Source organism: Danio rerio, chromosome 1, assembly GCF_049306965.1.
Source record: "Danio rerio strain Tuebingen ecotype United States chromosome 1, GRCz12tu, whole genome shotgun sequence".
In the NCBI taxonomy this organism is placed as follows: Eukaryota; Metazoa; Chordata; class Actinopteri; order Cypriniformes; family Danionidae; genus Danio; species Danio rerio.
The window spans coordinates 61,062,698-61,087,601 of record NC_133176.1 but is presented as its reverse complement, the minus strand read 5'-3'; the positions used below and the strand labels follow the sequence as shown (position 1 = coordinate 61,087,601).

General features: G+C 39.7%; 3 protein-coding genes across 5 annotated transcripts; all 3 read right to left on the bottom strand.

Moving 5' to 3' along the window:
• Positions 1-741: 741 nt before the first annotated feature.
• LOC101882213 (uncharacterized) lies at positions 742-12,045 on the bottom strand. The gene is made up of 11 exons (XM_073907901.1): positions 11,268-12,045; positions 10,391-10,564; positions 9,912-10,223; positions 8,824-9,159; positions 5,341-5,493; positions 5,167-5,262; positions 4,938-4,981; positions 3,824-4,822; positions 3,285-3,608; positions 2,768-3,088; positions 742-2,216 (listed from the first exon to the last, which is right to left on the bottom strand). The coding sequence occupies exons 2-8, from the start codon at positions 10,428-10,430 to the stop codon at positions 4,514-4,516; spliced, it is 1,290 nt and encodes a 429-aa protein (XP_073764002.1). The 5' UTR covers positions 10,431-10,564; positions 11,268-12,045; the 3' UTR covers positions 742-2,216; positions 2,768-3,088; positions 3,285-3,608; positions 3,824-4,513.
• Positions 11,825-18,127, bottom strand: LOC141375267 (polymeric immunoglobulin receptor-like). Of its 3 annotated transcripts, XM_073907936.1 has the most exons (5): positions 16,068-18,127; positions 15,801-15,931; positions 15,318-15,638; positions 14,697-15,032; positions 11,825-12,571 (listed from the first exon to the last, which is right to left on the bottom strand). In XM_073907936.1, the coding sequence occupies exons 2-5, from the start codon at positions 15,838-15,840 to the stop codon at positions 12,450-12,452; spliced, it is 819 nt and encodes a 272-aa protein (XP_073764037.1). In that variant the 5' UTR covers positions 15,841-15,931; positions 16,068-18,127; the 3' UTR covers positions 11,825-12,449. The 3 variants fall into 3 exon arrangements, 2 of the variants coding, with proteins under 2 accessions (XP_073764037.1, XP_073764030.1); XM_073907929.1 differs by having other exon boundaries at positions 12,003-12,571; positions 14,697-15,035; positions 15,801-16,818; XR_012383004.1 differs by lacking the exon at positions 16,068-18,127 and having other exon boundaries at positions 12,144-13,016; positions 13,481-15,032; positions 15,801-15,969.
• On the bottom strand, positions 17,785-23,997 carry LOC141375245 (uncharacterized). The gene is made up of 7 exons (XM_073907877.1): positions 23,857-23,997; positions 23,370-23,693; positions 21,850-22,185; positions 19,620-19,826; positions 19,129-19,224; positions 18,568-18,605; positions 17,785-18,463 (listed from the first exon to the last, which is right to left on the bottom strand). Exons 1-7 carry the CDS (start codon positions 23,894-23,896, stop codon positions 18,071-18,073), a joined length of 1,434 nt encoding a protein of 477 aa, XP_073763978.1. The 5' UTR covers positions 23,897-23,997; the 3' UTR covers positions 17,785-18,070.
• Between the last annotated feature and the right edge of the window lie 907 nt (positions 23,998-24,904).

The following is a 24,904-nucleotide window of genomic DNA, read 5'->3' as shown; positions in this document are numbered from 1 at the left end:
TTAGCCACTAAACTGGCAAAACGTAAAATACTTACGTTTTCTCGTGAGATCAGGCTGGAAATTTACCAAGGCTTACAAATGAACACTATTTTATTGCTGTCATATGACAAAATGGATCAAATTATAGACATATTACAAAGTTAAAACAACAAATACCCTTAATAATAATCTCTTAATAAATATGTTGTCTGGTTTCTAAATGTTGTTTTAATATAGAAGGTTCCATGCTCTCTTATGAGAGCACCTCACTACATATGACACTTAGGCTTTAGGTCTTTTTTGTCGTCAATATATATATCCATACTTTACATATTCAGGGTCGTACTTGCGCTTCGACATATTTGTTGCAATAATTAAATGAAATTTCACATGTCAAATGGTAGGGTTGTCGCGCACACATTTCAAAATAAAAGTCCGGTATAAGCAAAATAAGTAAAAAATTAAACTTTTTTTTTTTATTTTATTTTTTTGACCACACACTCCGCGACCCACTGAAAATGTTCCCGCGACCCAGTTTTGGGTCGCCACCCACCAGTTGAGAAACACTTCTCTAGATCATGTAAAATCTAGTCTAAAATTAGTTGTTTAGTCATTAGTCAAACATATAACTACATCAAATATCATATATGAAATATATTTTAGGATTTCAAATAGGACTCACTTTCAACCTTTATCATATTCTTTGTCATATTTTGGGAATATTTACAGTAAGTATGTTGATTTACTCTTTTTATTGTTTTTAGCATAGGAAATAATCAACAACATAAACAAAACAAAAACTACATAAAAAAAATAAATAAATAAAAATAAAGGGGGGTTACAAAGGCCATTTCAAAATATACAAATAGTCAGACACAACATAATACAACATCATCCAGAAAGCATAAGGAAATAAATATAATTAAATATGAAACAAAAATAATTTACAGAGAAATGCATAGGCTCCACAATTCGACTTACTCCAGACCAATCTCACTTATAAAGAGTTACAAGTTAGCATTACTGATATAGAACATAATTGGGCTCCAGATTTTTACAAATGTGTTTAGTTTGTTTGTCATCCCATATCGCATTTCCTCCATGGGCAACACGAAACTTAAGCTTCTAACCCAAATTTCGAAAACAGGCACATAATCTGACTTCCAATTTTGTAAAATTATTTTCTTTGCTAATATCATACACAAAGATACTGCCTGTGATATATATTTATCTCCAATTTCTGAGGTGTCTCCGAAAATGCCCAATTTTGGATCTGGTGACAGACTTATCCCGTATACTTCAGATATAAAATTAAAAATGCTTTGCCAAAATGAACTGATTTTATGGCATGACCAGAATGAGTGAGCCAGTGTACCTTCAGAGTTTTTATACAGTAAGTATGTTTCAACTGTGTGCACTTTATTTAATCTGTTATTAATATGTTTAACTTTTACTCTGCCTTTTCTGTTCTGTCCCACTGTGGGCTTCCTGAACACGTCTATTTTCTGAGCTGAGAAGGGAGAATTGAGACCCTGAACCTTCACCTGGTTTCTGTGGTTTGAGCTGGCTGAAAATATCCTGATCATCACACAAATACAAAACCAACCAGTGTTCATGAAACACCATGAGAAGAAGAACAATCAAAGACTGTTTCCACTTTAAAACTCTTTTAATATTTTAATAAAAAACAAACAAACATAGTAAATTCATCTATAATACTGGGGATTAAAATCAAGAGTTGGTCTTCACTTTAACAGATGACCACATGAAGCCAGCAGAGCATTGTGGATAGACAGATAAAGCAGATCTGGTATTTATATAGTGAGTGTAATCAGTGTAAATGATCTGCTACTGTGCATATGTTGGTGTGCAGATTGAAATCAGCTGTAGCATGTAATTAGAGTCTGAATTGGCACAAAGCATGATGGGATGTGTAGTCCGGGTGACTATATATAGCTGGAATGCTCCCTAGTGAGTCTGGTTGGTACGCCAATGACTGTAACACTGTTCTGCTGGAAACTTTACCTTTGATATTCCAGCTATTGTACTTTTAATAAACAGTAAATGCTCTATTGGGTCAGTGTCTGTTTTGGGCCCTAAACACATGGACATCTCAGACTCCTTTAATATGAATTATTTCCTGACACACATTCTCTGAAGTGGAGATTCAGCCAAGGATGAAGATGATGATGATGATGGTGATGTTGGTGATGAAGATGCAGTTGTTTCTGAAGCATCTGCATTCAAAATAGCACAACAATAATCTTACACAGTGAACCAGACCTCTTTTCTTATGGTAAAAATAAGTGTTTTGACATCATTCACACATTCATGTTTGCTAATGCTCAGAAACTAAGCTGTGAGTTTCCAGAACTGAAGCCTGTGGTTTCACAGTGAATATTAATGTAGAGGTTTTAAAAGCATCCTCAACTGCTGCTTCTGAACTGAAGAAACATCACAGCCATATAAATACTGGATTTCTACTGCGTTCAATGACCACACTAGTAATGAAGTTAAAAAACTGTTGTAATGCTCTGTCCACGTGACCACATCAAGGCTGAAATAAAAACCAAATCATGACAGAAAGTTTAAACTATATTCACACATGACTGCAGCTTATACATATAGGCCGATATACTGTAGTCTCTGGATAATTAAACATTTAATTATGTTTAATTAACAGTATGCATACACTAGAATAACATTGGAGATTCAGATCAACAGTTAAAGCAGAACATCAGCACTTCTAGCACATCAACAAATGCAGGAATGACTGAAAGCGGCTCACCGTCTGTGACGACCAGATCAAACTCAGAGAAGAAGCTGTAGTAATCAGAGTGTCTGACTATAATCCTGTATCTTCCAGAATCCTGGACATTAAGTTCTCTGATAAACACACGTAGGAGACCTGCAGATCTGTTATCACGAATGGAGAATCGGCCGCTGTGTTCCCATTCTGCTCCTCCATAAATGCTTATCAGAGATAAACAATGATTTTCTCCAGTTTTACAGACATATTTCTGACAGTTCTTGTGTTGTTTGTCATATCTGTATTTTATAATGATGTTTCTTCCTGAATATCCTCTCACTTTCCCCATTTGTGGACCTGCTGAACACAGATTTTAACATTTAAAACTAAATGAATGCATATTCGGTCAATCCTTCACTATCAGCTCTGTATTGTACATTGATTTAAAACATTATAAACAATTGATTGGTCACTGATGAATCATTAATATTCTTAATTATGATTTAGTCATTTAGCAGACACTTTTGTCCAAAGTTTAAAGCTCTCAGTTATTTACCTGTTACAAGCTTCAGATTCACTTTAATGATGGGATCAGTTCCATACACTTCAACTCCACAGTGATAAGTCCCATAAATCTGTCGTGTCAGATTTCTGATGGTCACAGTGAAAACTGCTGCTGTTGTGTTGTCATACAGAGAGAACCTTCCAGACTGAACCCATTTATTTTCACTTTTAGTGTCAGTCTTGATAAGCTCAAAGCAGGATAACCCCTTTCCTTTACAAAAATACTTTGCATTTGTCTTATATTGTTCATCATATTTGCATGTGATGGTGACTCCGCCTCCTAAATATCCTGTCACACTGATGGAGCTCAACACACCTACAAAACAACATCTCAATAAGACACTAATATAGTTTTTTTTTTTATTTAATATTATAGTTATATTATACTAAATCGTTTTTAATATTAACATAATAGTTTTATTATGTTTAAAGGTAGTTTCACTATATTAGTTCATCTTAAACACATTTGGTCCTTATAATTATTTTCTTCAGTGGTGTGATTGTTGGATCAGGATGTGATCAGACTCTTACCAGGAATCATGAGCAGAGTGAAAGTCCAGATGATCTTCATTCTTCTCTCTTATTCACTGATCTTCTGTTATTAGTAGATTCAGCTCTCCTCAAACTCTCCTGTTCAGATCAGCTTTGACTCTTTCTTTCCTGGTTGAACATGAAGAGAAGAGCGTGACGGAGAGATGCTCATTTCCTCAGAGGGAGAGAGAGAGAGAGAGAGAGAGAGAGAGAGAGAGAGAGAGAGAGAGAGAAGGGATAGTGACATCTGATGGTCACAAATGCAAAGAGCAGGGTAAAACTATGTAAAGTGGACTTTTTAAAAATAGTTTGAATATGTGAAACTGGCTGAAAGGCAAACAGCTGAAACATTTGCAAAGGGTTAAAATAGTCTATAAGAATGGAAATGTTTACAATGTGAGTTCCAGGAATTGAATTTGACACCCATGATCTAAGTCAACAGCAAGAAATGCAAGTGGTCAAGCGTGTTGTTTAAAGTTTATATTCTGCTTAAATATACAGCTCAGTGTTCCACAACTTTTAATATTAGCACTTTTTACATGAAACTAACAATACAAAAGGTTCCACATAAGTATTATAAGTGTCATCTGAAGAATCAGACACTACACTATTAGTTAAGACACCCCAAAACACCCAAACCTAATGCCAGAGGCAAGGTGAAATAGCATCCCTCAGTTCATTCAAGTCTCTTCAAGCAGTGAGATGATGATTGACAGCAGCATATTCACAACACTCCTGATGATTCCTCAAACTGATGCTGTCAGGACAGTCTGATTTCTTGTGGAAATTCACCACTGAGTAATTCGCATCTTCAGCAGACGAGATGCAGATCTGAGAGTCACCAGAGGCTTCCTGAACGTTGGAGTAAATACAGAAATCAGAGGGGTTTGTGGGTAACTGAGCAGTGGCGTAAACAGTGCTAGAAGACTCAGAGGGGCTTCTGGGTAATTGCTTGTGAGTGTCTTTAATTTCCTTGTAATCACAACCAATATTAGAAACCTGAGGAGGAACAGAGACATGATTTAGAGCTCTGATGATCTTCAGGATGGAAAGTAATACACTTAATTCTCATTATGATCAGAAATAAAGGTTTCCTGCAGTGACAGTAACTCACCGCTTCAGTATTTCCATGTGCAGTCTGAGATGTGGAGTCACCACCTGCTGAAAACAAGTCTTTAATGACAGTATATCTCATTTCAACACTGATCTGTTGTGTGTAATGAAGTATCTGCATGTTCCTCATGTCTTGTCGCAGCCTTTAGGTGGCGATATAATCTAATCTGAGTTGTAAAATCTGTGAACAGAGAGTTTCTGCATCTGTAGGAGTGAAGCTGGAGGTTTACCTTTAGTCTGGTGCTTCTTATAGAGAAACAGTAATAAGAGAGCAGCGATGATCAGAAGCAGAAGAACCAGAACCAGAGGGATGATCAGAGAAGAGTCTGGAAACAGGAGATTTAATAATCAGAACCACTTTGAGCCAAATATCAGATGCATGATTTTATTCAGCACTTGAATACCTGTTATGGTGTTGAATTGTGATGTGACTATAGACCTCTCTGAAACAGTTGTGCTCAGTGGAGTTTGTAAAGTTGAAATGTATGATGATGATGATGGTGATGAGGATGATGATAATGATGATGATGGTGATGAAGATGTCGTTTTTGGAGCATCTAAAACAATAACACAGAATAATTAAAAAAGAAAGTCACAAGTGCTTGTGAGATTTAGGAACCGGTAAATAAGCACATACAGTTGAAGGCAAAATTGTTGGTTTGAATTCATTAGTTTCTGCCAACCCGACTCTACATCATAACTTTTCAATCCAGATGGATGGGGCAACCATTACTGCATCCAAAATGGTGAAAAGCCTTGGAGTAACGATTGATGACCAACTAAACTTCTCTGACCACATCTCTAGAACTGCTCGATCGTGCAGATTCGCACTCTATAACATCAGAAAGATCCGACCCTTCCTATCTGAACATGCAGCTCAACTCCTTGTTCAAGCTCTTGTTCTCTCCAGACTGGATTACTGCAACTCTCTACTAGCCGGGCTCCCAGCTAACTCTATCAAACCTCTTCATCTGCTTCAGAACGCAGCAGCATGAGTGGTCTTCAATGAACCTAAAAGAGCACATGTCACTCCGCTGCTCATCCGTTTGCACTGGCTGCCAATTGCTACTCGCATCAAATTCAAAGCTCTGATGTTTGCCTACAAAGTGACTTCTGGCTTTGCTCCTTCTTATCTGCTCTCACTCCTGCAGATGTATGTGTCCTCCAGAAACTTGCGTTCTGTGAATGAACGTCGCCTCGTGGTTCCATCCCAAAGAGGGAAGAAATCACTTTCCCGAACTCTCGCATTCAATCTGCCCAGTTGGTGGAATAAACTCCCTAACTGCATCAGAACGGCAGAGTCACTCGCTGTCTTCAAGAAACCACTAAAAACTCAACTATTTAGTCTCCACTTTCCTTCCTAATCTGCAATTGCCTCTCTGGCTCCACCGCTAATTGTAATACAAAAAATTAAAAACAAATAAATAAATTACTTGGGGGATAAATCTTTGCCACACATCCCTCCCCACACCAAAACCCATTGCTGGGCCTCTAAATTGTGGGCCCCTTAACTCTATCACATCTCCCCCAACACCACTTACTACACCTCTGATGACAGCACAAACTATTTTACTGGTTATTTTACAAGATAGGCGACGTGGTGGCACCGTAGGTAGCACGTTCACCTTACAGCAAGAAGGTCACTGGTTCCAGCCTCAGCTGGGTCAGTTGGCCTTTCTGTCTGGAGTTTGCATGTTCTCCCTGTGTTGGCATGGGTTTCCTCTGAGTGCTTCGGTTGCCCCGACAAGTCAAAAGACATGTGGTACAGGTCAATTGGGTAGGCTATAATGTCCGTAGTGTATGTGTGGGATTGAGAGTGTATGGGTGTTTGCCAGTGATGGGTTGCATCTGGAAGGGCATCCGCTGCTTGAAACATGTGCTGTATAAGTTGGCGGTTCATTCCACTGTGGTGACCCCAGATTAATAAAGGGAAGCTAAGCTGAAAAAAAAAAGAATTAATTTTACAAGACAGTAGTTTTCATGTTATAGTGTAATTAAAAGGGTTGACTAGAATGATTTGGTTAACTTGGCAAGTTTGTTGACATTGTCTCCTGACTCAAGTATTGTAATAATACTGTATCATGTGATTCCCACCTATATAAAATACCCCATAAATAAAAATGAGCTCATCCTTTAGTCTGCCTCATGTTGGTTTGAATCTTTCTGGGTTTCTTGCGTCTGTTGAACACAAAAGAAGATATTTTTTTGAGGAATTCTGGATTTAAGCATCCAGCATTCTTCAAATTATCTTTTCTTTGTGTTCAACTAAAGTCTAAGTAAGTACATGATGACAAAATCTAGATTTTTGGGTAAACTGTTGGTAAACTTAAGTAACACTGTGTGCACATGAACACACTGATGCTGAAACACTGCAGAAACCTCAAATCACCACAAAATCTGTCACAATGTGTCCTGTTCCTCTATTCACACTGCTGTAGACATGCTCAACAAAACTACAACTAGATATGTCATAAACTGTTGATCTACACCAGTGTTTCTCAATCCTGTACCTGAAGGCATACCTACATACAGTTTCAAGCTCTCCCTTATCAAACACACCTGCATCAACTCATCAGAACATTCCAAAAGCTGGAGTTGTGGGTCAGAATAGGGAGACATCCAAAATATGTACTGTTGGTGTACCTCCAGGAACAGGCTGGGGAAACACTGCTCTAGACCCAAAACATTGATCTATAACAGTATTTCCCAAATGGGACCCCTAGTGGTTCACAATGGAATAGCAGCTAAGGTTTAAATTATAAAAAATGAAAATTCATTCATTCATTCATTTTCTTTTCAGCTTAGTCCCTTTATTAATCAGAGATTGCCACAAGCGGAACGAACCGCCAACATATCCAGCATAAGTTTTACACAGCGAATAGCCTTCCAGCTGCAACCCATCACTTAGAAACACCCATTCACACACATACACTACTGACAATTTAGCTTACCCAATTCCCCTATAGCGCATGTGTTTGGACTGTGGGGGAAGCCCACGCCAACAGAGGGAGAACATGCAAACTCCACACAGAGATACCAACTGACCCAGCCAAGGCTCAAACCAGCAATCTTTTTTTGCTATGAGGCGACAGCACTACCCACTGCGCCACTGCGCCGCCCATAAAAATACATCCTTTAAAAAATATTTTATTTATTGACCAGCATGTGAACACAAACTAATATCAGAGAGTTGTGAATATGCTAATGTGTCTTTAAATTGCCAAATAAGTAACTAAATACTTTTTTGCTTAACAAAAAAAAAAAACATTTGTAAATCCCTGATTAAGAATAGCCATCTGCCAAACAGAGAAGTTAAAGAAAGAAGATACGAGAATAAAATAGGAAGTGGTGAGGTCACTTTCTCTTAGTTTTTGCTGTGTCAAAAGCACGGCACACTTCTACTCTAAAGATATTCCTGCATGTTAATATATAAGAATAGCTTAGTTCTTTGCTTAAATTTTGCACAATCAATCAGCATAATATACTGTGAAGCACACAGAGATCTGATATGATTAAAGGATTGTTTCACTTCCAGAATGTATTGTCATCCAACATGTTTATTTCTGTCTTCAGTTGATTGATGAAGGTTATAGTTTGGACCTTGTGTGAATATCTACCCATCATTTACCCAGGTAATACTCTTGTTTCTTGGCTAGAATGATTAAGCGCTCTTTGAAGCTACACTGAAACTGCATTTTGCAGGTTCAAACTTGTAAGCTCTATTGAAGTCTACTATATTGAAGAAAGGAAAAACCTTATTGTCTTTATGACTGAAGAAAGATATGAACATCTTCAATGACAAGCAGCTGCTGGAGATTCAGATCAACAGTTAAAGCAGATCTTCAGCACTTCAAGTGCAAATGCAGGAATGACTGAAAGCGGCTCACCGTCTGTGATGACCAGCTCAAACTCAGAGAAGAAGCTGTAGTCTTCAGAGTGTCTGACTTTAATCCTATATTCTCCAGAATCCTGGACATTCAGCTCTCTGATAAACACACGTAAGAGACCTGCAGATCTGTCATCATGAATGGAGAATCGACCACTGTCTTTCTTTTCTGCTGGTCTGCTGATGCTAATTAGAGTTTCACAAAGATATTCTCCAATTTTACAGACAGATTTCTCACGACTCTTGTGTTTTTCCTCATATGTGTAGTCTATAGTGATGCTTTCTCCTGAATGTCTTCTCACTGTCCCAACATTAGTGTTGACCTGATTCCCGAACTCTGTTGAACACAAACTTATATATAAGGAATAAACTAATTGAAGCCATTTTTGATTTAATCAATGGCTGCGTCTGAAACCGCATACATCCATACTATATAGTTCGCTAAAATCAGTATGCGCGCCGAGTAGTATGTCTGAATTCATAGAATTCGAAAATCAGTATGCGAGAACTACCAGGTTGGCTTGCTACTTCCGGCGAGATTCTGAAGTGCGCATCCCATGCACGCTGCGCTATCCCATGATGCTCAGTGAGAGAATTCATGAATGGAAGTGAGGCGACGCAACTGACTCAAGTAGGTCACGTGACCATGACAAAATGGCGGATGTAGTACGTCAGAATTCCAATCATAATTCTCAGATTCATACTGTATAGAACGCACTTTTCTTACGGCCGAGTAGTACTTTTAAATTCAAATGCAGTACCTGCTGAGTAGTAAGCGGTTTCGGACGCAGCCAATGACAAATTCCGCATGTCATTCTTTCACTAAGACTCTCAGGAGCATTAAATGTATAGAGGATTTGTACATTCATAACTTGTGAACACATATCTGCAGTTTAGTCTTGGCATCATTAATAAATTTAAGATTTTACACAAGTGTCCATATTAATAAATTACTATTTTATATTAAAAATATCAATATTCATATGCATTTAGAGCTGTCATTTTATGAGGTATTTATAACAACTCTAGTCTGTGTTGAGTTTGGTGATGTTGTGGATCTTCATCAGTTTGAGGCTCTCAGTTACTCACCTGTTATGACCTTCAGATTCACTTTAGTGCCATGATCAAATGCAAATCTTTTAATTCCACAGTGATAAATGCCAGAATCCTGTTTTCTCAGATTTCTGATGGTCACAGTGAAAACTGCTGCTGTTGTGTCATCAAACAGAGAGAATCTTCCAGACCTAATCCAGTGATGTTTCATTTCAGTCCTGATTTGGTCTTCGCACTCTGACCACTTTCCTTTACAAAAATATTTCTCATTTGTCTCATATTCTTCATCATATTTGCATGTGATGGTGACTCCTGAGTATCCGGTCACACTGATGGAGCTCAATACACCTACAACAAAACAATGTCTCATTACAACACTAATACAGTAATTTAAACTCATCTTCAATTGTGTTTTCACCATATTAGTTTACTATAAAGTCATTTGTTCATAGTTTAATCTGTGTTTTGTTCTTCAGTGATGTGATTGTTGGATCAGGAGTTGATCAGACTCTTACCAGGAATCATGAGCAGAGTGAAAGTCCAGATGATCTTCATTTTTCTCTCTTATTCACTGATCTTCTGTTAGTAGATTCAGCTCTCCTTAAACTCTCCTGTTCAGATCAGCTTTGATTCTTTCTTTCCGGGTTGAACATGAAGAGATGAACATGAGAGAGAGATGCTCATTTCCTCTGAGAGTGACAAAAAGAGAGACCGAAAAAGAGGAACTGTAACTATTTCTTCATACAGGCAGAGGTATGAAAGCTGTACATGTTAATACTGTAGTTCCCAGAGCCTTGAAGGAGCCCATGATGAAGTCTGAAAGCCGTGAACACAATTAAATCAAAAGAGACCCAAAGCAGAAACCTGTTCATGAGGTCCAGATCCACTACTGACAGCCATGCATGCAGATAAACTCATGAATACCTTATTTTACAGAGGTTTTCCACAGAAGCATTGCACTTTCCATAGGCTCAGTTTAATGTTTTTCCAAATTCAGAATATTTGATGTTTCTAACTAATTAAAGTGTTGACCAGTTTCTTTTGTCTGTCCCTCCCTCTGAACATCAGGATTTCTCCATCATTGGATGCTTTTAAATCTAATTTAAAGACTTATTTTTATTTCCTTGTCTATAAGTGTTGTTTCTTATCTGTATTTTAGTATTACTGTAAACATTTCCTTTACTTATATTTTTAAATACCATTTTTTTATGATTTTATTCTATAAAGCACTTTGAATCAACTACGGCTGTATAAAATGTTGCTTTATAAATAAAGTTTGTCTTGCCTAATATGTTTTTTTTTTCAGTTCGTCATATTTATTTCCCAGATGATGACGGAGGTCAAACAGCAGTGATTCTCATTGTACATGTAAATGCATACCTGTCAACTTACCTGTTTTGTCAGAGATTCTCCTGTATTTCTCCATTCTATCCTGCTGTCCTCCTGTTTAAAATATTCCCATATTTCTTCCATGTTTACTTTTCTTTTAAAGGGAGCAGCAACATCAACACAGAGCTGATCCTCAGTATGCACATAGCACCTCCATACCACCAGGGGGTGTCATTGCTCTTTAATGTGATATAATGACCAGAGCTGTTCTAGAAATTTGGGCTTTTATTTATTTATTTTTTATTTTGACTAATGATTATATTGAATTGATTATAAAATTAAGCGTATTCCCTTTTTTCCTTAAATGTCATGCGTTGTCTCCCTTTCTATTTGAAATTTCGAAGAGGAGTGAACATGGACACTTTGGGATTTGGGTGTATGTTTAAATAGACAATGTTTCTGGGTGTCTATCCCCTATTATTCACATTTAAATGTTGACAGGTATGTAAATGTGCAGTGCTGAAGAATTGAGCACACTCACCATTAACTGTGCTGATCCACTAATAAACTGTATTATGATGAGTATTGTTGTTTATTTGTGACCTCATTTTTATTTTTATGCAATATTAATAGCCCACTCTGAAAAGAGCACTTACTATGTCTATTTTAGTAGTAAATAAGTTAGTAAATCAATATTTATTGATACGTTGAGATTTGTCTATAAATTATGGATGGATTATTAAATCAATCTAAAGTCAACTCAACACTGGTTGAAGCAGTTTGAGACAGGACTGACTGATTATTGGGAAACAGCAGCAGTGTTGAAAACTAGTTTGAAAATGGTATTTTGTTTGTTTATAATGCCTATAATGCATTTAAAATACACTTTCAAATGTCAAAATAAATGTACTTTTAAGTAAATCTAGACTCTGGAGGGTTAATAAAAGCAGTCATTTTATTTTAAATTTGCTTTTTCACATTCAATCTCGATTCAGAACAGATTTACAGAATAGTCATGTTCACAGCTAAAGACTTAAATACAACACTGACAAGCCATGGACAACAAAAATAAAATGTTCAATCATCAATTAGAACAAACATCCTGATTTGCAGGAAACTTTTCTTCAGAAATTCCAGCCAATGTACTTGTAATATATCCACTCTGTTTACATAATATGTGTGTCATTTGGGGCTCCATGTCTGTTTTGGGTTCTGAAGCTGAACATCTCAGACTCTTAATGTGAATCATTTTCTAACACACATTCTCTGCAGTGGAGATTCCACCAGTGAAGAAGATGAAGATGGTGGTGATGAAGATGAAGAGGATGGTGAAGAGGGTGATGAAGATGGTCGTGGTGAAGTTGATTCTAAAACAAAACAATACATTTACAGAGAAAACTAAAAAACACAATATTTATGGTGAAACTAAGTGCTACTGGCGTCAGTCACACATTCATCACCCAGAACTCATGTTTGCTGTTTAAAAAAAGCTGAGCTTTCTGTGTGTTTTCAGAACTGAAGCCTGAGGTTTCACAGTGAATATATTATTGTAGAGTTACTGGATGACCATCTTTATCTGCAGCTTCTGAACTGAAGGAACAACTCACAGCTGCACTCAAAACTGCAAATGACCACACTAGTAATACAGTTAAAGATCTGTAGTGATACTCTGCCCACATGACCACACCAATGCTAAAATAAAAACAATAGAGAGAAACCAAATGATGACTGAAAGTTTAAACTATATTCACACATGACTGTAGCTTATACATGCACATAGGCCAAGACCCTCTCTTGAGCAGTGATACATGACTGGACCAAATCTGGCTTTCAGACAAGGGCCAAACACATATCTGGGCCAAGTCTCAGCCAAGTTAATAACTCATAACTGGGCCTGAACTGGGCCAGATAGGTTGGTGTGTCACGATTGCAATGAAATTGATAAACCCATGGAGTGATGCGCTTTAGGCACACTATGGGCACGCTTTTTCTCAGTGACCTGATTGGTAGATTTTTTTTTCTTTACTCAAAAATGATTTTAGTGTATTTTAAATGTGGGTCAAGACTGGCCAAACTCACATGGCCCACTTATCAAATTTTTAAATCTGGGCCAAATACTTTGTTTTTCATCTGGCCCAAATCTTGTGTGCCGCCTTAAAGACGGTGCAACCTCTGCCAAACCCGGGCCATGTTTTGCCTACATGCTGTATGCCAGTGCCGGATGAATGCCTGCTGTGTCAGCTTTATGCCAAATCTGGGCCAGAATTATTTGCTGCTAGGGAATTCAGTGGATGGGGAGGATTTGGAGGCCATGACCAATGGAGGTATGGACCAATGGAGGGATATTGGCCAAGAGACCAGGGTTACACCTCAGCTCTTTTGAGCCATGGGGTTTTTAATGACCAAAGAGAGTCCGGACTTCAATTTAGGGTGCTTTCACCTGTGAATTGATTCATTTGTTCCGAAACAGGGATTAAAATTGTTACATTGTTGCTCTTAGTTCTTGGTGCGGTTCGCTTTCACGCGGTAAAGTTTCTAAACAGACCAAAAGTAAACTTTCCTCACATTGGTCAGAGTTTCACGGTTTATTTTGCAGTCCCGCTCAGCTGTCAGGGGTGGGATGGTGGTGGTGTTTGACAGGGTGCACGCAATGTGTCTAAAGAGCAAGGAGGGATGCGGTGGGGAGGGGTGAGAAGAGTGTGCAACGTATTTGAGGACTGGAGGGAGACGCAAGATTATCCGGGAGATTAACACTCGTTTGCTGGCATCCGGGAGTCTCCCACAAATGCACATGAGGCTTGGGATGTCTGGAATGACTTCCCACCTACTCACAATTCTCTCTTCATATAGCCCTATACCTATTACATATCCATAAAACATTGCGATATAACTGGGCTCGGATCGTATCGCTTTCTCACTACAATTGATCCACTCCAGAGTTCGTTTCAATCAAGTCGAGACCACCTCATTCAGGCGATCTCAGACTGATTGTTTTGGTGCTGATTCAAGTGTGATTGCTGGATTTACATATGCCAAATGAACAGTGCTACCTGGGTAAAAGTCTAGGTGTGAAACCACCCTAAGTGTCTCATTTGTAAGGCGGTGCTCACTGACATTATAGTGTCCCCTTCACTATACTGGGGCATCAGGACACACAGACCCCCTGCTAGGCCTCACTTACACCACTTCCAACAGCAACCTAGTTTCCCCATGTAATCTCCCATTCAACTCCCAACAAGGACCTGATTAGCTTTAGTGAGTAACCAGTCTTGGGCTGCGGGGGATATTGCTGTGACAGTCTCTAGAGATTAGTCTCCTCTTTTGAGAATTAAACAGGACTGAAAGTGGTTTCTGGATTTGCTTTGTCAAACACACAGAATACTTCTTGGACATTAGAATAACCCTGAATCTGAACCCCTAAGAGCCGTATGATTCTTTAGATATTGAGTCAAGCAGCACATCAGATATGATTAATATCACTGAGAATCTGACCTGCATCAGTGAAGTGGATGAAGACTCCTGTGATGAAGCTCTTGTGTCCTGCAGACTGAACTCCACACCAGTATTCAGCTGAATGTTCTGGACTCTCATGACTGATGGTGGCTGTCAGGAGCTGCTCTTCTCTGTCATCATACAGCTGGATCTTTCCCTCAGCTTTTCTTCCTCCGCTCTCCTCCTCAGACCGCGTCTCTTCAGCACAGAGATCGGCTCCAGATCTCCTGCAGATGAACTTGACATCAGCGGTGTGGGATTGTGGGTATCTGCAGCTGATGTTGACGGATCCTCCTGCAGCAGCTGATAGACTGATGCTCTTCTGACAGCAAGCAGCTGCTGGAGATTCAGATCAACAGTTAAAGCAGATCTTCAGCACTTCTAGCACATCAACAAATGCAACAAATATTTGGACCTGACAGATCATTTCTTATGATATGCTCAATCAACACATTTGGTCACTTTGCTCCGGCATTTTGTGGGTAAATCTTAGGAGGAAAAACAAAGACTGTGTATCTGTTTGGCCTCCTTTAATAAGTTACATGTGCAAATCATGGTAATACAGTGTTGAGTTTGGTGATGTTGTGGATCTTCATGAGTGTGAGGCTCTCAGTCACTAACCTGTTATAACTTTCAGATTCACTTCAGTTGCAGAATCTACTTTTCCATATATATCAGTTCCACAGTAATACATGTCAGAATCCTCTTCTGTCAGATCTCTGATGGTCACAGTGAAGACTGCTGCCGTTGTGTCGTCATACAGAGAGAATCTTCCAGACTGAACCCATGTATCTTTAGTCCCAGTCCTGATTCGATCTGTGCACTCTGACCACTGTCCTTTACAAAAATACTTCACATATGTTTCGTATCCTTCATCATATTTGCATGTGATGGTGACTCCGCCTCCTGAATATCCCGTCACACTAATGGAGCTCATCACACCTACAATAAACAAGCATCTTAACATAACACTATTATATTAAGAGTTACTTTAAGGCTCATTTCAGCATATTAGTACATGTTAAAGCCATTTGCTTGTTGTTTAATCTGTGTTTTGTTCTTCAGTGATGTGATTGTTGGATCAGGAGTTGATCAGACTCTTACCAGGAATCATGAGCAGAGTAAAAGTCCAGATGATCTTCATTCTTCTCTCTTATTTACTGATCTTGGTAGATTCATTAGTAGATTTAACTCTTTCCAAGCTTCCGTCTTAAGATCAGGGTTGACTTTATTTCCTGGTTGAACATAAATGTGAGAAATGCTCACTTCCTCTAAGGGTGTGTGTGTGTGAGTGTGAGAGATTGTAGAAGTAGGCGTCACATTCAACCTTATACTTAATAGAATGAATGAATCAAAGTTCCCAGAACCTACCAGACATTTTGTCCAGAATATAACAATGCAAATGCATACCCAACACGGGTGGATTGTTTTAATTGCTCCATTCATCTATTATCAACTGCTTATCCAGAGCTAGGTTATAAAGACAGCAGCCTCAACAGGGAATCCTAGACTTTTCTCTACCAAGACACTTAATCCAGGGGGTCCCAAGGTGTTCCCAGGCAAGCCATGAAACCGTACAACCAGTGTATCCTGGTTCTTTCATGGGGTCACCTCCTGGTGAGAACACCTCTGCAGGCTTAGAAGGCATTCAAAAAAAGGTGATCAAGCCTGTCATGTTTAGCGTGATCAAAACAATAGCAAAAAATGGGAACAAAAGATAGCAGATTCAAGTGCAGAATTTCATGATATATCGTGCAGAAAACAGTGACAAAAATCCAAAAATATCAAAGACCAAAGTAACAAACAAACAAACAAAACAAGAAACTAAGACAGGTTAACACGAACTAGACTGTAGCAAAATACAAGAACAAGAAACTCGGTATGCAAGACTTACTAGGACTGGAGACAAGGAAGACAAACGACATGATGATCAACAGTGGTGGAATGATAGAATATATCAACCCAAGCTCATTCTGGAAACGTAGCCCCGTGGACGTTTCTGGAGACCACGATTTACGTGGCCGAAGGTACGTAAAGGCCGCGTTTGGTTTTTTTCGAGCGGACGCTGTGGGGCGGTGTGGCGCTGCTCCGCCCCTCCTCTTCGCGCTCGCCGGCCGACGGCTCGCCTCCGAGTGGAGGGCTTTCCCGACGCAATCAGTTTGTCCGCCTAGCTCACAGCGTTGCGCCGGCGGAGCGGAGGACCCGAAGCAGGAGGAGGTGGAAGAGCCGGAGCCGGCCGCGGTGGATGACGACCGGGATCGAGTCCGGGGAACGGCGGGTTCCGGAAGTCAGGTAAGACGAAAAACGGAATCCGCGTTCGAAATCGAGGACGAGGGCTTTTTTTTTTTTTTTTTTTTCGATCCGGCGGCTATTCGCGCGAGAATGGCACGGGCGCGAACGCCGGCGCCCGTCCGAGACGCGAAAAAGCGCGCACAGCGGCCTCTCGCGGATCCGCGAAAACAAAAAACCGCTCGAATACGTACCTCCCGGGACGTAAATCGCGGTTCGCAGAAACGTCTGCGGGGCTACCTTTCCACAATGAGCCCGGGTTGGAATATATAGTCCAGATAATCAACGGTAAAACAGATACAGCTGTGATGGCAGATCAGTGTATGTGTTCCGGTGTATGCGCGTTGTAAGTATGGAGTTGTAGTCTCTTTGGGACGCTGTAGTTCCTTCTGAGTCCTGTTGAACTACAGCGCCCTCAGGTGGTCACTGACTATCGTGACAAAGCCACCTCAACTGGCATTTCTGGCTTAACAGAACTGGTGACAGAGTGCTGTCTTGCTAGAGTGTATCATTTACCAGGAACAAGTCTGACTTACTGTGAGCCACGCAAACTAAACTCCTGCTCTGGTTGTACAGGGACCATTTAAAGTGCATCTCATTCCCCATACTCTCAGAGTATCCCCCACCAAATCCAGAAAATTGTGGTAGTCAAGCGTGCACCTCTTTTACCCCGATGCCTTTCACTGTGGAGCTGGCAGACTACCTCAATAACTTTAGCTTGTGTGCTGGCCGAGTCAACCCTTTAGTCCTTCACCTCTGATCATTCAATGAAACATGTCAGAGGGATTCATGCCATGGCATATAATCCCTCAAATGTGCACTTCGGAATCTCACCGGAAGTAGTAGGTGTCACATAATGTTTTTTTTTTCGAATTTTCTGAATTCAGATATACTACTCGGCTCACATACTTTTTTAGCATACTATATAGTATAGAAGTATGCGATTTTGGACGCAGCCTATGTTTTAAATGCAGCATTAAATAGTTAACACAAGTAATTTACAAGAAAAGCAATTAACACAAGAACATGGAAACTTAATGCCAAAAACAAGATAACAAAAAAAAACTCTGTTCATTCAAGTCTCTTCAAGCAGTAAAATTATGATTGACAGCAGCATATTCACTGCACTCTTGACTATTCCTCAAGTCTGGTGTCTTATGGAAATTCACCACTGAGTAATTCAGACCCTCAGCAGATGAGATGCAGATCTGAGAGTCACCAGAGGCTTCCTGAACTGTTGAGTAAAGACAGGAATCAGAGGGGTTATTGGGTAATTGAGCAGTGGCGTAAACAGAGCTAAAAGACTCAGAGGGGTTTGTGGGTAACTGAGCAGTGGCGTAAACAGCACTAGAAGACTCAGAGGGTTTTGTGGGTAATTCAGCAGTGGAGTAAACAGCACTAGAAGACTCAGAGGGGTTTGTGGGTAATTGTTTGTGAGTGTCTTTAATCTCCTCATAATCACAAGCAGTGTGAGAAACCTGAGGAGAAACAGATAAATGATTTAGAGCTCTGATGATCTTCAGGGTGAAAGGCTTTACTATTATCAATAGAATAAACATTTTATAGATTAGCAGTAACTGACCACTGCAGTGTTCCCTGGTCCAGTTTGAGAATCACCGCCTGCCAAAAACAAGTCTTGAATTAATGTCATTTCATCAAATTTCCACACTGATTTCTGTTTTCACTGATACTTCTGTTGACACATGTCTTATTGCACTCTTTGCAGCCTCTTTATAAATGGAGAGTTTACAAATCGGGCTGCACGATGACGCAGTGGGTAGCACATTCGCCTCACAGCAAGATAGTCACTGGTTCGAGCCTTGGCTGGGTCAGTTGGTGTTTCTGTGTGGAGTTTGCATGTTCTCCTCGTGTTGGCGTGGGTTTCCTCCGGGTGCTCCGGTCCAAACACATGTGCTATAGGGGAATAGGGTAGGCTAAATTGTCCGTAGTGTATGTATGTGAATGAGTGTGTATGGATGTTTCCCATTGATAATTTGCAGCTGGAAGGGCATCAGTTGCTTAAACAAATGCTGGATAAGTAGGTGGTTCATTCTGTTGTGACAACCCCAGATTAATAAAGGGACTAATCTGAAGGAAAATGAATGAATGAGTTTACAAATCTGTAGGTTTTCAGGAGTTTTACCTTTGGTCTGGTGCTTCTTATAGAGAAACAGTAATAAGAGAGCAGCGATGATCAGAAGCAGAACAACCAGAACCAGAGGGATGATCAGAGAAGAGCCTGGAAACACAGGAGATTAAATAATCACATAATCTAATGTGATCAATCAATTTTAGATCAGATGATAAGCATAATATTAATGGAAATACAATTATATGCACATTGATAAATCAATTTTTTTCAATTCTTTTTAAATGTAGCACTGAAAAAGCACTGAAACACCATCTTGCTACTGGGGTGCCCCAGGGCTCTGTTCTTGGGCCGATTCTTTTTTCATTTAAATGGGATCACTTGGAACTGTCATTAAAAAAATAAATAAATAAAAAAAAAACATTGCTTTTCACCATCTACCATCCTTACAATATACTGATGACATTCAACTCTAGCTCTCATTCCATCAGGATGACTCAATGCTACACCCATTGATCACATGTCTGTATTTCACACAAGTTTACCTGCTGATGTGTTTGGAGATGCCGGTATGAGAGCATATGGAGAAGTTTTGGGAGATGAACTCAGTGAAGTTTTGGCTGATGAGGAAGAAGAATCAGATAATGATGCTGAGGAGGAGGAGGGTGGTGGTGGTGAAGATGAATTTGGTGGAGATGAAGCTGATTTGGATAGAGATGTTGATGATGTTGGTGGAGATGATGGAGGTGTTTCTGCAGCATTTGAAAATAAAACAATTAAATCCGAAAGGATCTCACACACGTAACTTGACAAGACTTTTCTTATGGTTTCAAGAGTTTGCCCTTAGCTGATGATTGATTATAGAGCATGTTTGGCATGCTTTCCCGGGAGAGAGCCCTGAGCTCGTGAGATCCTCAAACCTGGGGTTCCCTCCCCTTGCAGGGCGAGAGCGGAGTTTGAGCTCAGGTAGGTCTCGAGAACTCCCCTGCTTGATAATGGTAAATGTAGATTATAAATAGCTATGGAGATATTATGCAGAATTCAACACTTGTCTATGATGTCGACTTAGTTTTGTCAATTTACTTATGTTACATATTTTATGGTCTGTGGGAGGAAACCGGAGAGTCCGGGGAAAACCCACACAAACACAAGGAGAACATGCAAACTCCACACAGAAATGCCAACTTGACCAGGTAAGATCTGAGCCAGTGACATTCTTGCTTTGAGGCAATGATGCTAACCATTGGGCCTGCATGCTGCCCTGACAAGGAAAGGGGAGGAGTAGGGGTGGAATGGGGGATTCTTTAAGATGAAGATGGCTAAGGTAAGATAGTCTGGTTATTTATAGTGATTTAGGAATCGTCTTATTGGTGAATCGTGCGTTAGCTAGTGAGGAACAGGAAATTAGTTTATTAATAAACCTCACAAAGCGTCATTGGCGTCATTCACACAGTTTGCTGGAACTTAGCAAAAAAGTTGTGAGCTGTTTGTGTAAGTTTGCAGAACTCAAGCCTGTGGTTTCTAAATGAATAATAAAAGCCGTTACTGGAAGAGCATCTTTAACTACGGCTTCTGAACTGAAAAAAGCAACTCACAGCAGCACTAAATACTGCATTTCTGCTTCACTGAAAACACCACACTAGAAATAAACATAGCTTGTGAAAGCCAAGATACCACAGTCTCTAAAGAATGACAAACAATGCTTCCTCTTTTCATTTATGCCTTGTAGTTTTGCTTTGTCAAACACACAGTACACTACTCCTACACAAAACATAGCCTAGCTCTTCACATCTTAGTAGAATTAGGCAACATATTATAAAACACACAGAGAGATCAGATGTGATGACAACCAACAGTCATTGGAAATATGTGCCCAGGGCTACCTTTTTTGTGAACTGTGAAATACATTGCTCCGGCGATGTGTGCTTGCAGCTTGTGTTGACAAATCTACCAGAGGCAGTTGTGTACTTTATTGTAAATCTTAAATACGCTACTGGGCTATGTTTTCTCATTCATGCTATTTACAAGTCCTTCAAATGCTTGTTATTGAGAAGCAGGACTTGCATATATCACCTTGAGATTGACTGACCCAACCCCTTCCCTAATCCCAACTAATAGTGTTTTTAAGAGCAAATGAGAACAGAGATATGCATCGTGGCTGCCTTTACCACAATTTAACATAGCTTTTTCCTGGTTTCTGGAACAATCTTTGTCTGACTCAATCCCAGTCCTCTCCATGTTTGAAGTACGACAACGAATAAGGCAAGCCACCGAGCAAACCGATGACTCTGAATAAGCTGTCTATAGAGATTATTGGCTAAGGTGAACATGTTTGACTACAGACAACTGATGACCACACTAAAACAATACTTTATCAGTCGATAATATAATATATTAATTTTCCTTTTGCTTAGTTCTATATTTGGAAGTCATATGTGCCCTTCCAGCCACAACCCATACACTTTCACATTCACACACTATGGTCAATTTAATTAATCAATTCCCCTATAGTGCATATGTTTGGACTGTGGGGGAAACCCACACCAACATGGGGAAAATATGCAAACTTCACATAGAAATGCCAACTGACCCAGCCAGGACTCAAACCAGCAACCTTCTTGCTGTGAGGTGACAGTGCTAACCACTGAGCCACCATGCCGCCCTCGGTCAATATTGCGTCCTTGCAGAGTTGTATATTTGGGTTCACCCAAACATTTAGCCGTGGTCACACATTCCTAATGAGTTTGTGTTGCATGATTAATATGAGAATCTGACCTGCATCAGTGAAGTTGATGAAGACTCGTGTGATGAAGCTCTTGTGTCCTGCAGACTGAACTCCACACCAGTATTCAGCTGAATGTTCTGGACTCTCATGACTGATGGTGGCTGTCAGGAGCTGCTCTTCTCTGTCATCATACAGCTGGATCTTTCCCTCAGCTTTTCTTCCTCCGCTCTCCTCCTCAGACCGCGTCTCTTCAGCACAGAGATCGGCTCCAGATCTCCTGCAGATGAACTTGACATCAGCGGTGTGGGATTGTGGGTATCTGCAGCTGATGTTAACGGATCCTCCTGCTGCAGCTGATAGACTGATGCTCTTCTGACAACAAGCAGCTGTTGGAGATTCAGATCAACAGTTAAAGCAGCTCACAAATGCAGCTTTTTTTAAAGAATGGTCAGGCAGAGCTAAAAAAAATTGCATTAGGAGCATCAGAGACAATACAAAAGCATAATCCATAAAGCAGGCAAAATATCAAAACATGATATAAACACTCTGCTTACAAATGGCCTGCAACACTGATAGGGGCTGCACGGTGGCGCAGTGGGTAGCACGTTCGCCTCACAGCAAGAAGGCTGCTGGTTCGAGCCTTGGCTGGGTCAGTTGGCATTTCTGTGTGGAGTTTGCATGTTCCCCCTATGTTTGCGTGGATTTCCTATAGGTGCTCTGGTTTCCGCCATAAGTCCAAAGACATGTGTATAGGTGAATTCGGTAGGCTAAATTGTCCGCAGTGTATGTGTATAAGTGAGCATGTGTGGATGTTTCCCAGTGATGGGTTATGGCTGGAAGGGCATCCGCTGCATAAAACATATGCTGGATAAGTTGCTGTTCAGTCCACTGTGGTGATTAATAAATAAATTAATGAAGGGACTAAGCCGAAAAGAAAATGAATGAATGATAAATAATGCTTCAGATGTGAGTGTGTGTGTGTGTGTGTGTCAGTGCCCAATTCCCAGATTACTATCAGCTGTGGCTGAAGTTGATAGTTGCAATGACTTATGGAAGTTATAGTTCAGCAAAATACAGGAAGTAATCTCAAGGCAACAATATATATATATAGAGAGAGAGAGAGAGAGAGAGAGAGAGAGAGAGAGAATTTTTTAATCACATCAGCTGTTTTGTGCCTATTAAGGATGTCCAAGCACACCGTCAATATCAACCATCAACGCTGTATTGTACATTATCAACAATTGATTGATCATCAATTAATTTTGACTCTGCTAGTGCTGTAGAGTGTGTTACAGGGTAAATATAACATTTGGGTGGTGATTTAAAGTAAGGCTTGTTAAGCCCTTACTTCCTCAAACCTTTCATCTTGTTCCCCTACACTTATACACAATACTGTATATGTACTGTATTATTTACAAAAGAGTACCTATTAAATTTGGTTTACTTTATCAATTGTAGAGTGTAATCTAACGTTTTACTATTAAATATGTGTAAAGTACAGTCATAACAGTCAGTGTTGAGTTTGGTGATGTTGTGGATCTTCATGAATTTGAGGATTTCAGTTACTCACCTGTGATGACCTTCAGATTCACTTCAGTGTAGATATCTGTATGGTAATGTATATCAACTCCACAGTAGTAAGTCCCAGAATCCTTCTCTGTCAGATTTATGATGGTTACAGTGAAAACTGCTGCTGTTGTGTTGTCATACAGAAAGTATTTATCCTTCTTTACCCATTTATTTTTAATCTCAGTCTTGATGAGGTCTGGCCCTGTTGGTATATACTTTCCTTTACAAAAATACTTTGAATTTGTCTTATATTGTTCATCATATTTGCATGTGATGGTGACTCCGCCTCCTGAATATCCTGTCACACTGATGGAGCTCAACACACCTACATCAAAACAACATGTCAATACAACTGCAATATATAGATTTCAAAATATCTTTAAAAGTTATTTAACCATATTCATTCAAAGTCATTTGCTCATTGTTCAATCTGTGTTGTGGTTCTTCAGTGGTGTGATTGTTGGATCAGGAGTTGATCAGACTCTTACCAGGAATCATGAGCAGAGTGAAAGTCCAGATGATCTTCATTCTTCTCTCTTATTCACTGATCTTCTGTCATTAGTAGATTCAGCTCTCCTCAAACTCTCCTGTTCAGATCAGCTTTGACTCTTTCCTTCCTGGTTGAACATGAAGAGATGAACATGACAGAGAGATGCTCACTTCCTCTGAGAAAGAGAGAAAGAGAGAGATTAATAAAGAGGAAGTAAAACTAAACACAGCAACATCTAATGGACAAATATGCAAACCAAAATATTGTGTCATAAGTGATCTTTCTAAGGTTCACATTACATATCAATCCTATTTTTAAGTCTGGGTAAAATTATATTTTCTGTAATTACACATCATATGTAAAGTCATATTAATTAATGAAAAATATTTTTTACTCCGTCTGTAACGACGGGGAGTAACACCACAACAGAAGGTAGGATCCAATATGCAGGTTTATTCACAGTCAAGCAAGCAGTGGTCAATACGGGAGCAAACAGGTGTGTGAGGACAATCCAGAATCATAGTCAGTTTAACAATCAAGAGGTCGAAAGGCAGGTGGTAGATAAGGATGGCTGACGTGAAACTGACGTTTCGACACAGTGTCGAGATCCCGAAGCGCAAGTGTTTCGAAACACTGCACCGAAGCATGATCCGAAACACCCAGGTCACGTGACTAAAGTGTTTCGAAACACTTGGTCACGTGACTAAAGCGATTCAAAGCATTGATCATTTCAGAGGCGTTTCAAGACCCGCAGAATCTGCATTTGACTGTCATGATCAAGTTGTCAACTGTGTCTTGTATGGCTTAGTGGACCGTGCATGCGCACTACAGTACTGTGTTTTAAATTTGTTTTGGGTTCGAATCCCGACTAGTCCAAATACTCCAAAATCATGATTTTATATATTTTAATCATGTTTCTGTTTTATGGTGTAGTCTAGATAGGATACAGCTGCGGATATGCCATCAATTTAGCATCATTTTTGTAACACCGTAAAACAATAATTCATATTTTTACAGTACTGTGATGGGTTTAGGCTTTGGATAGA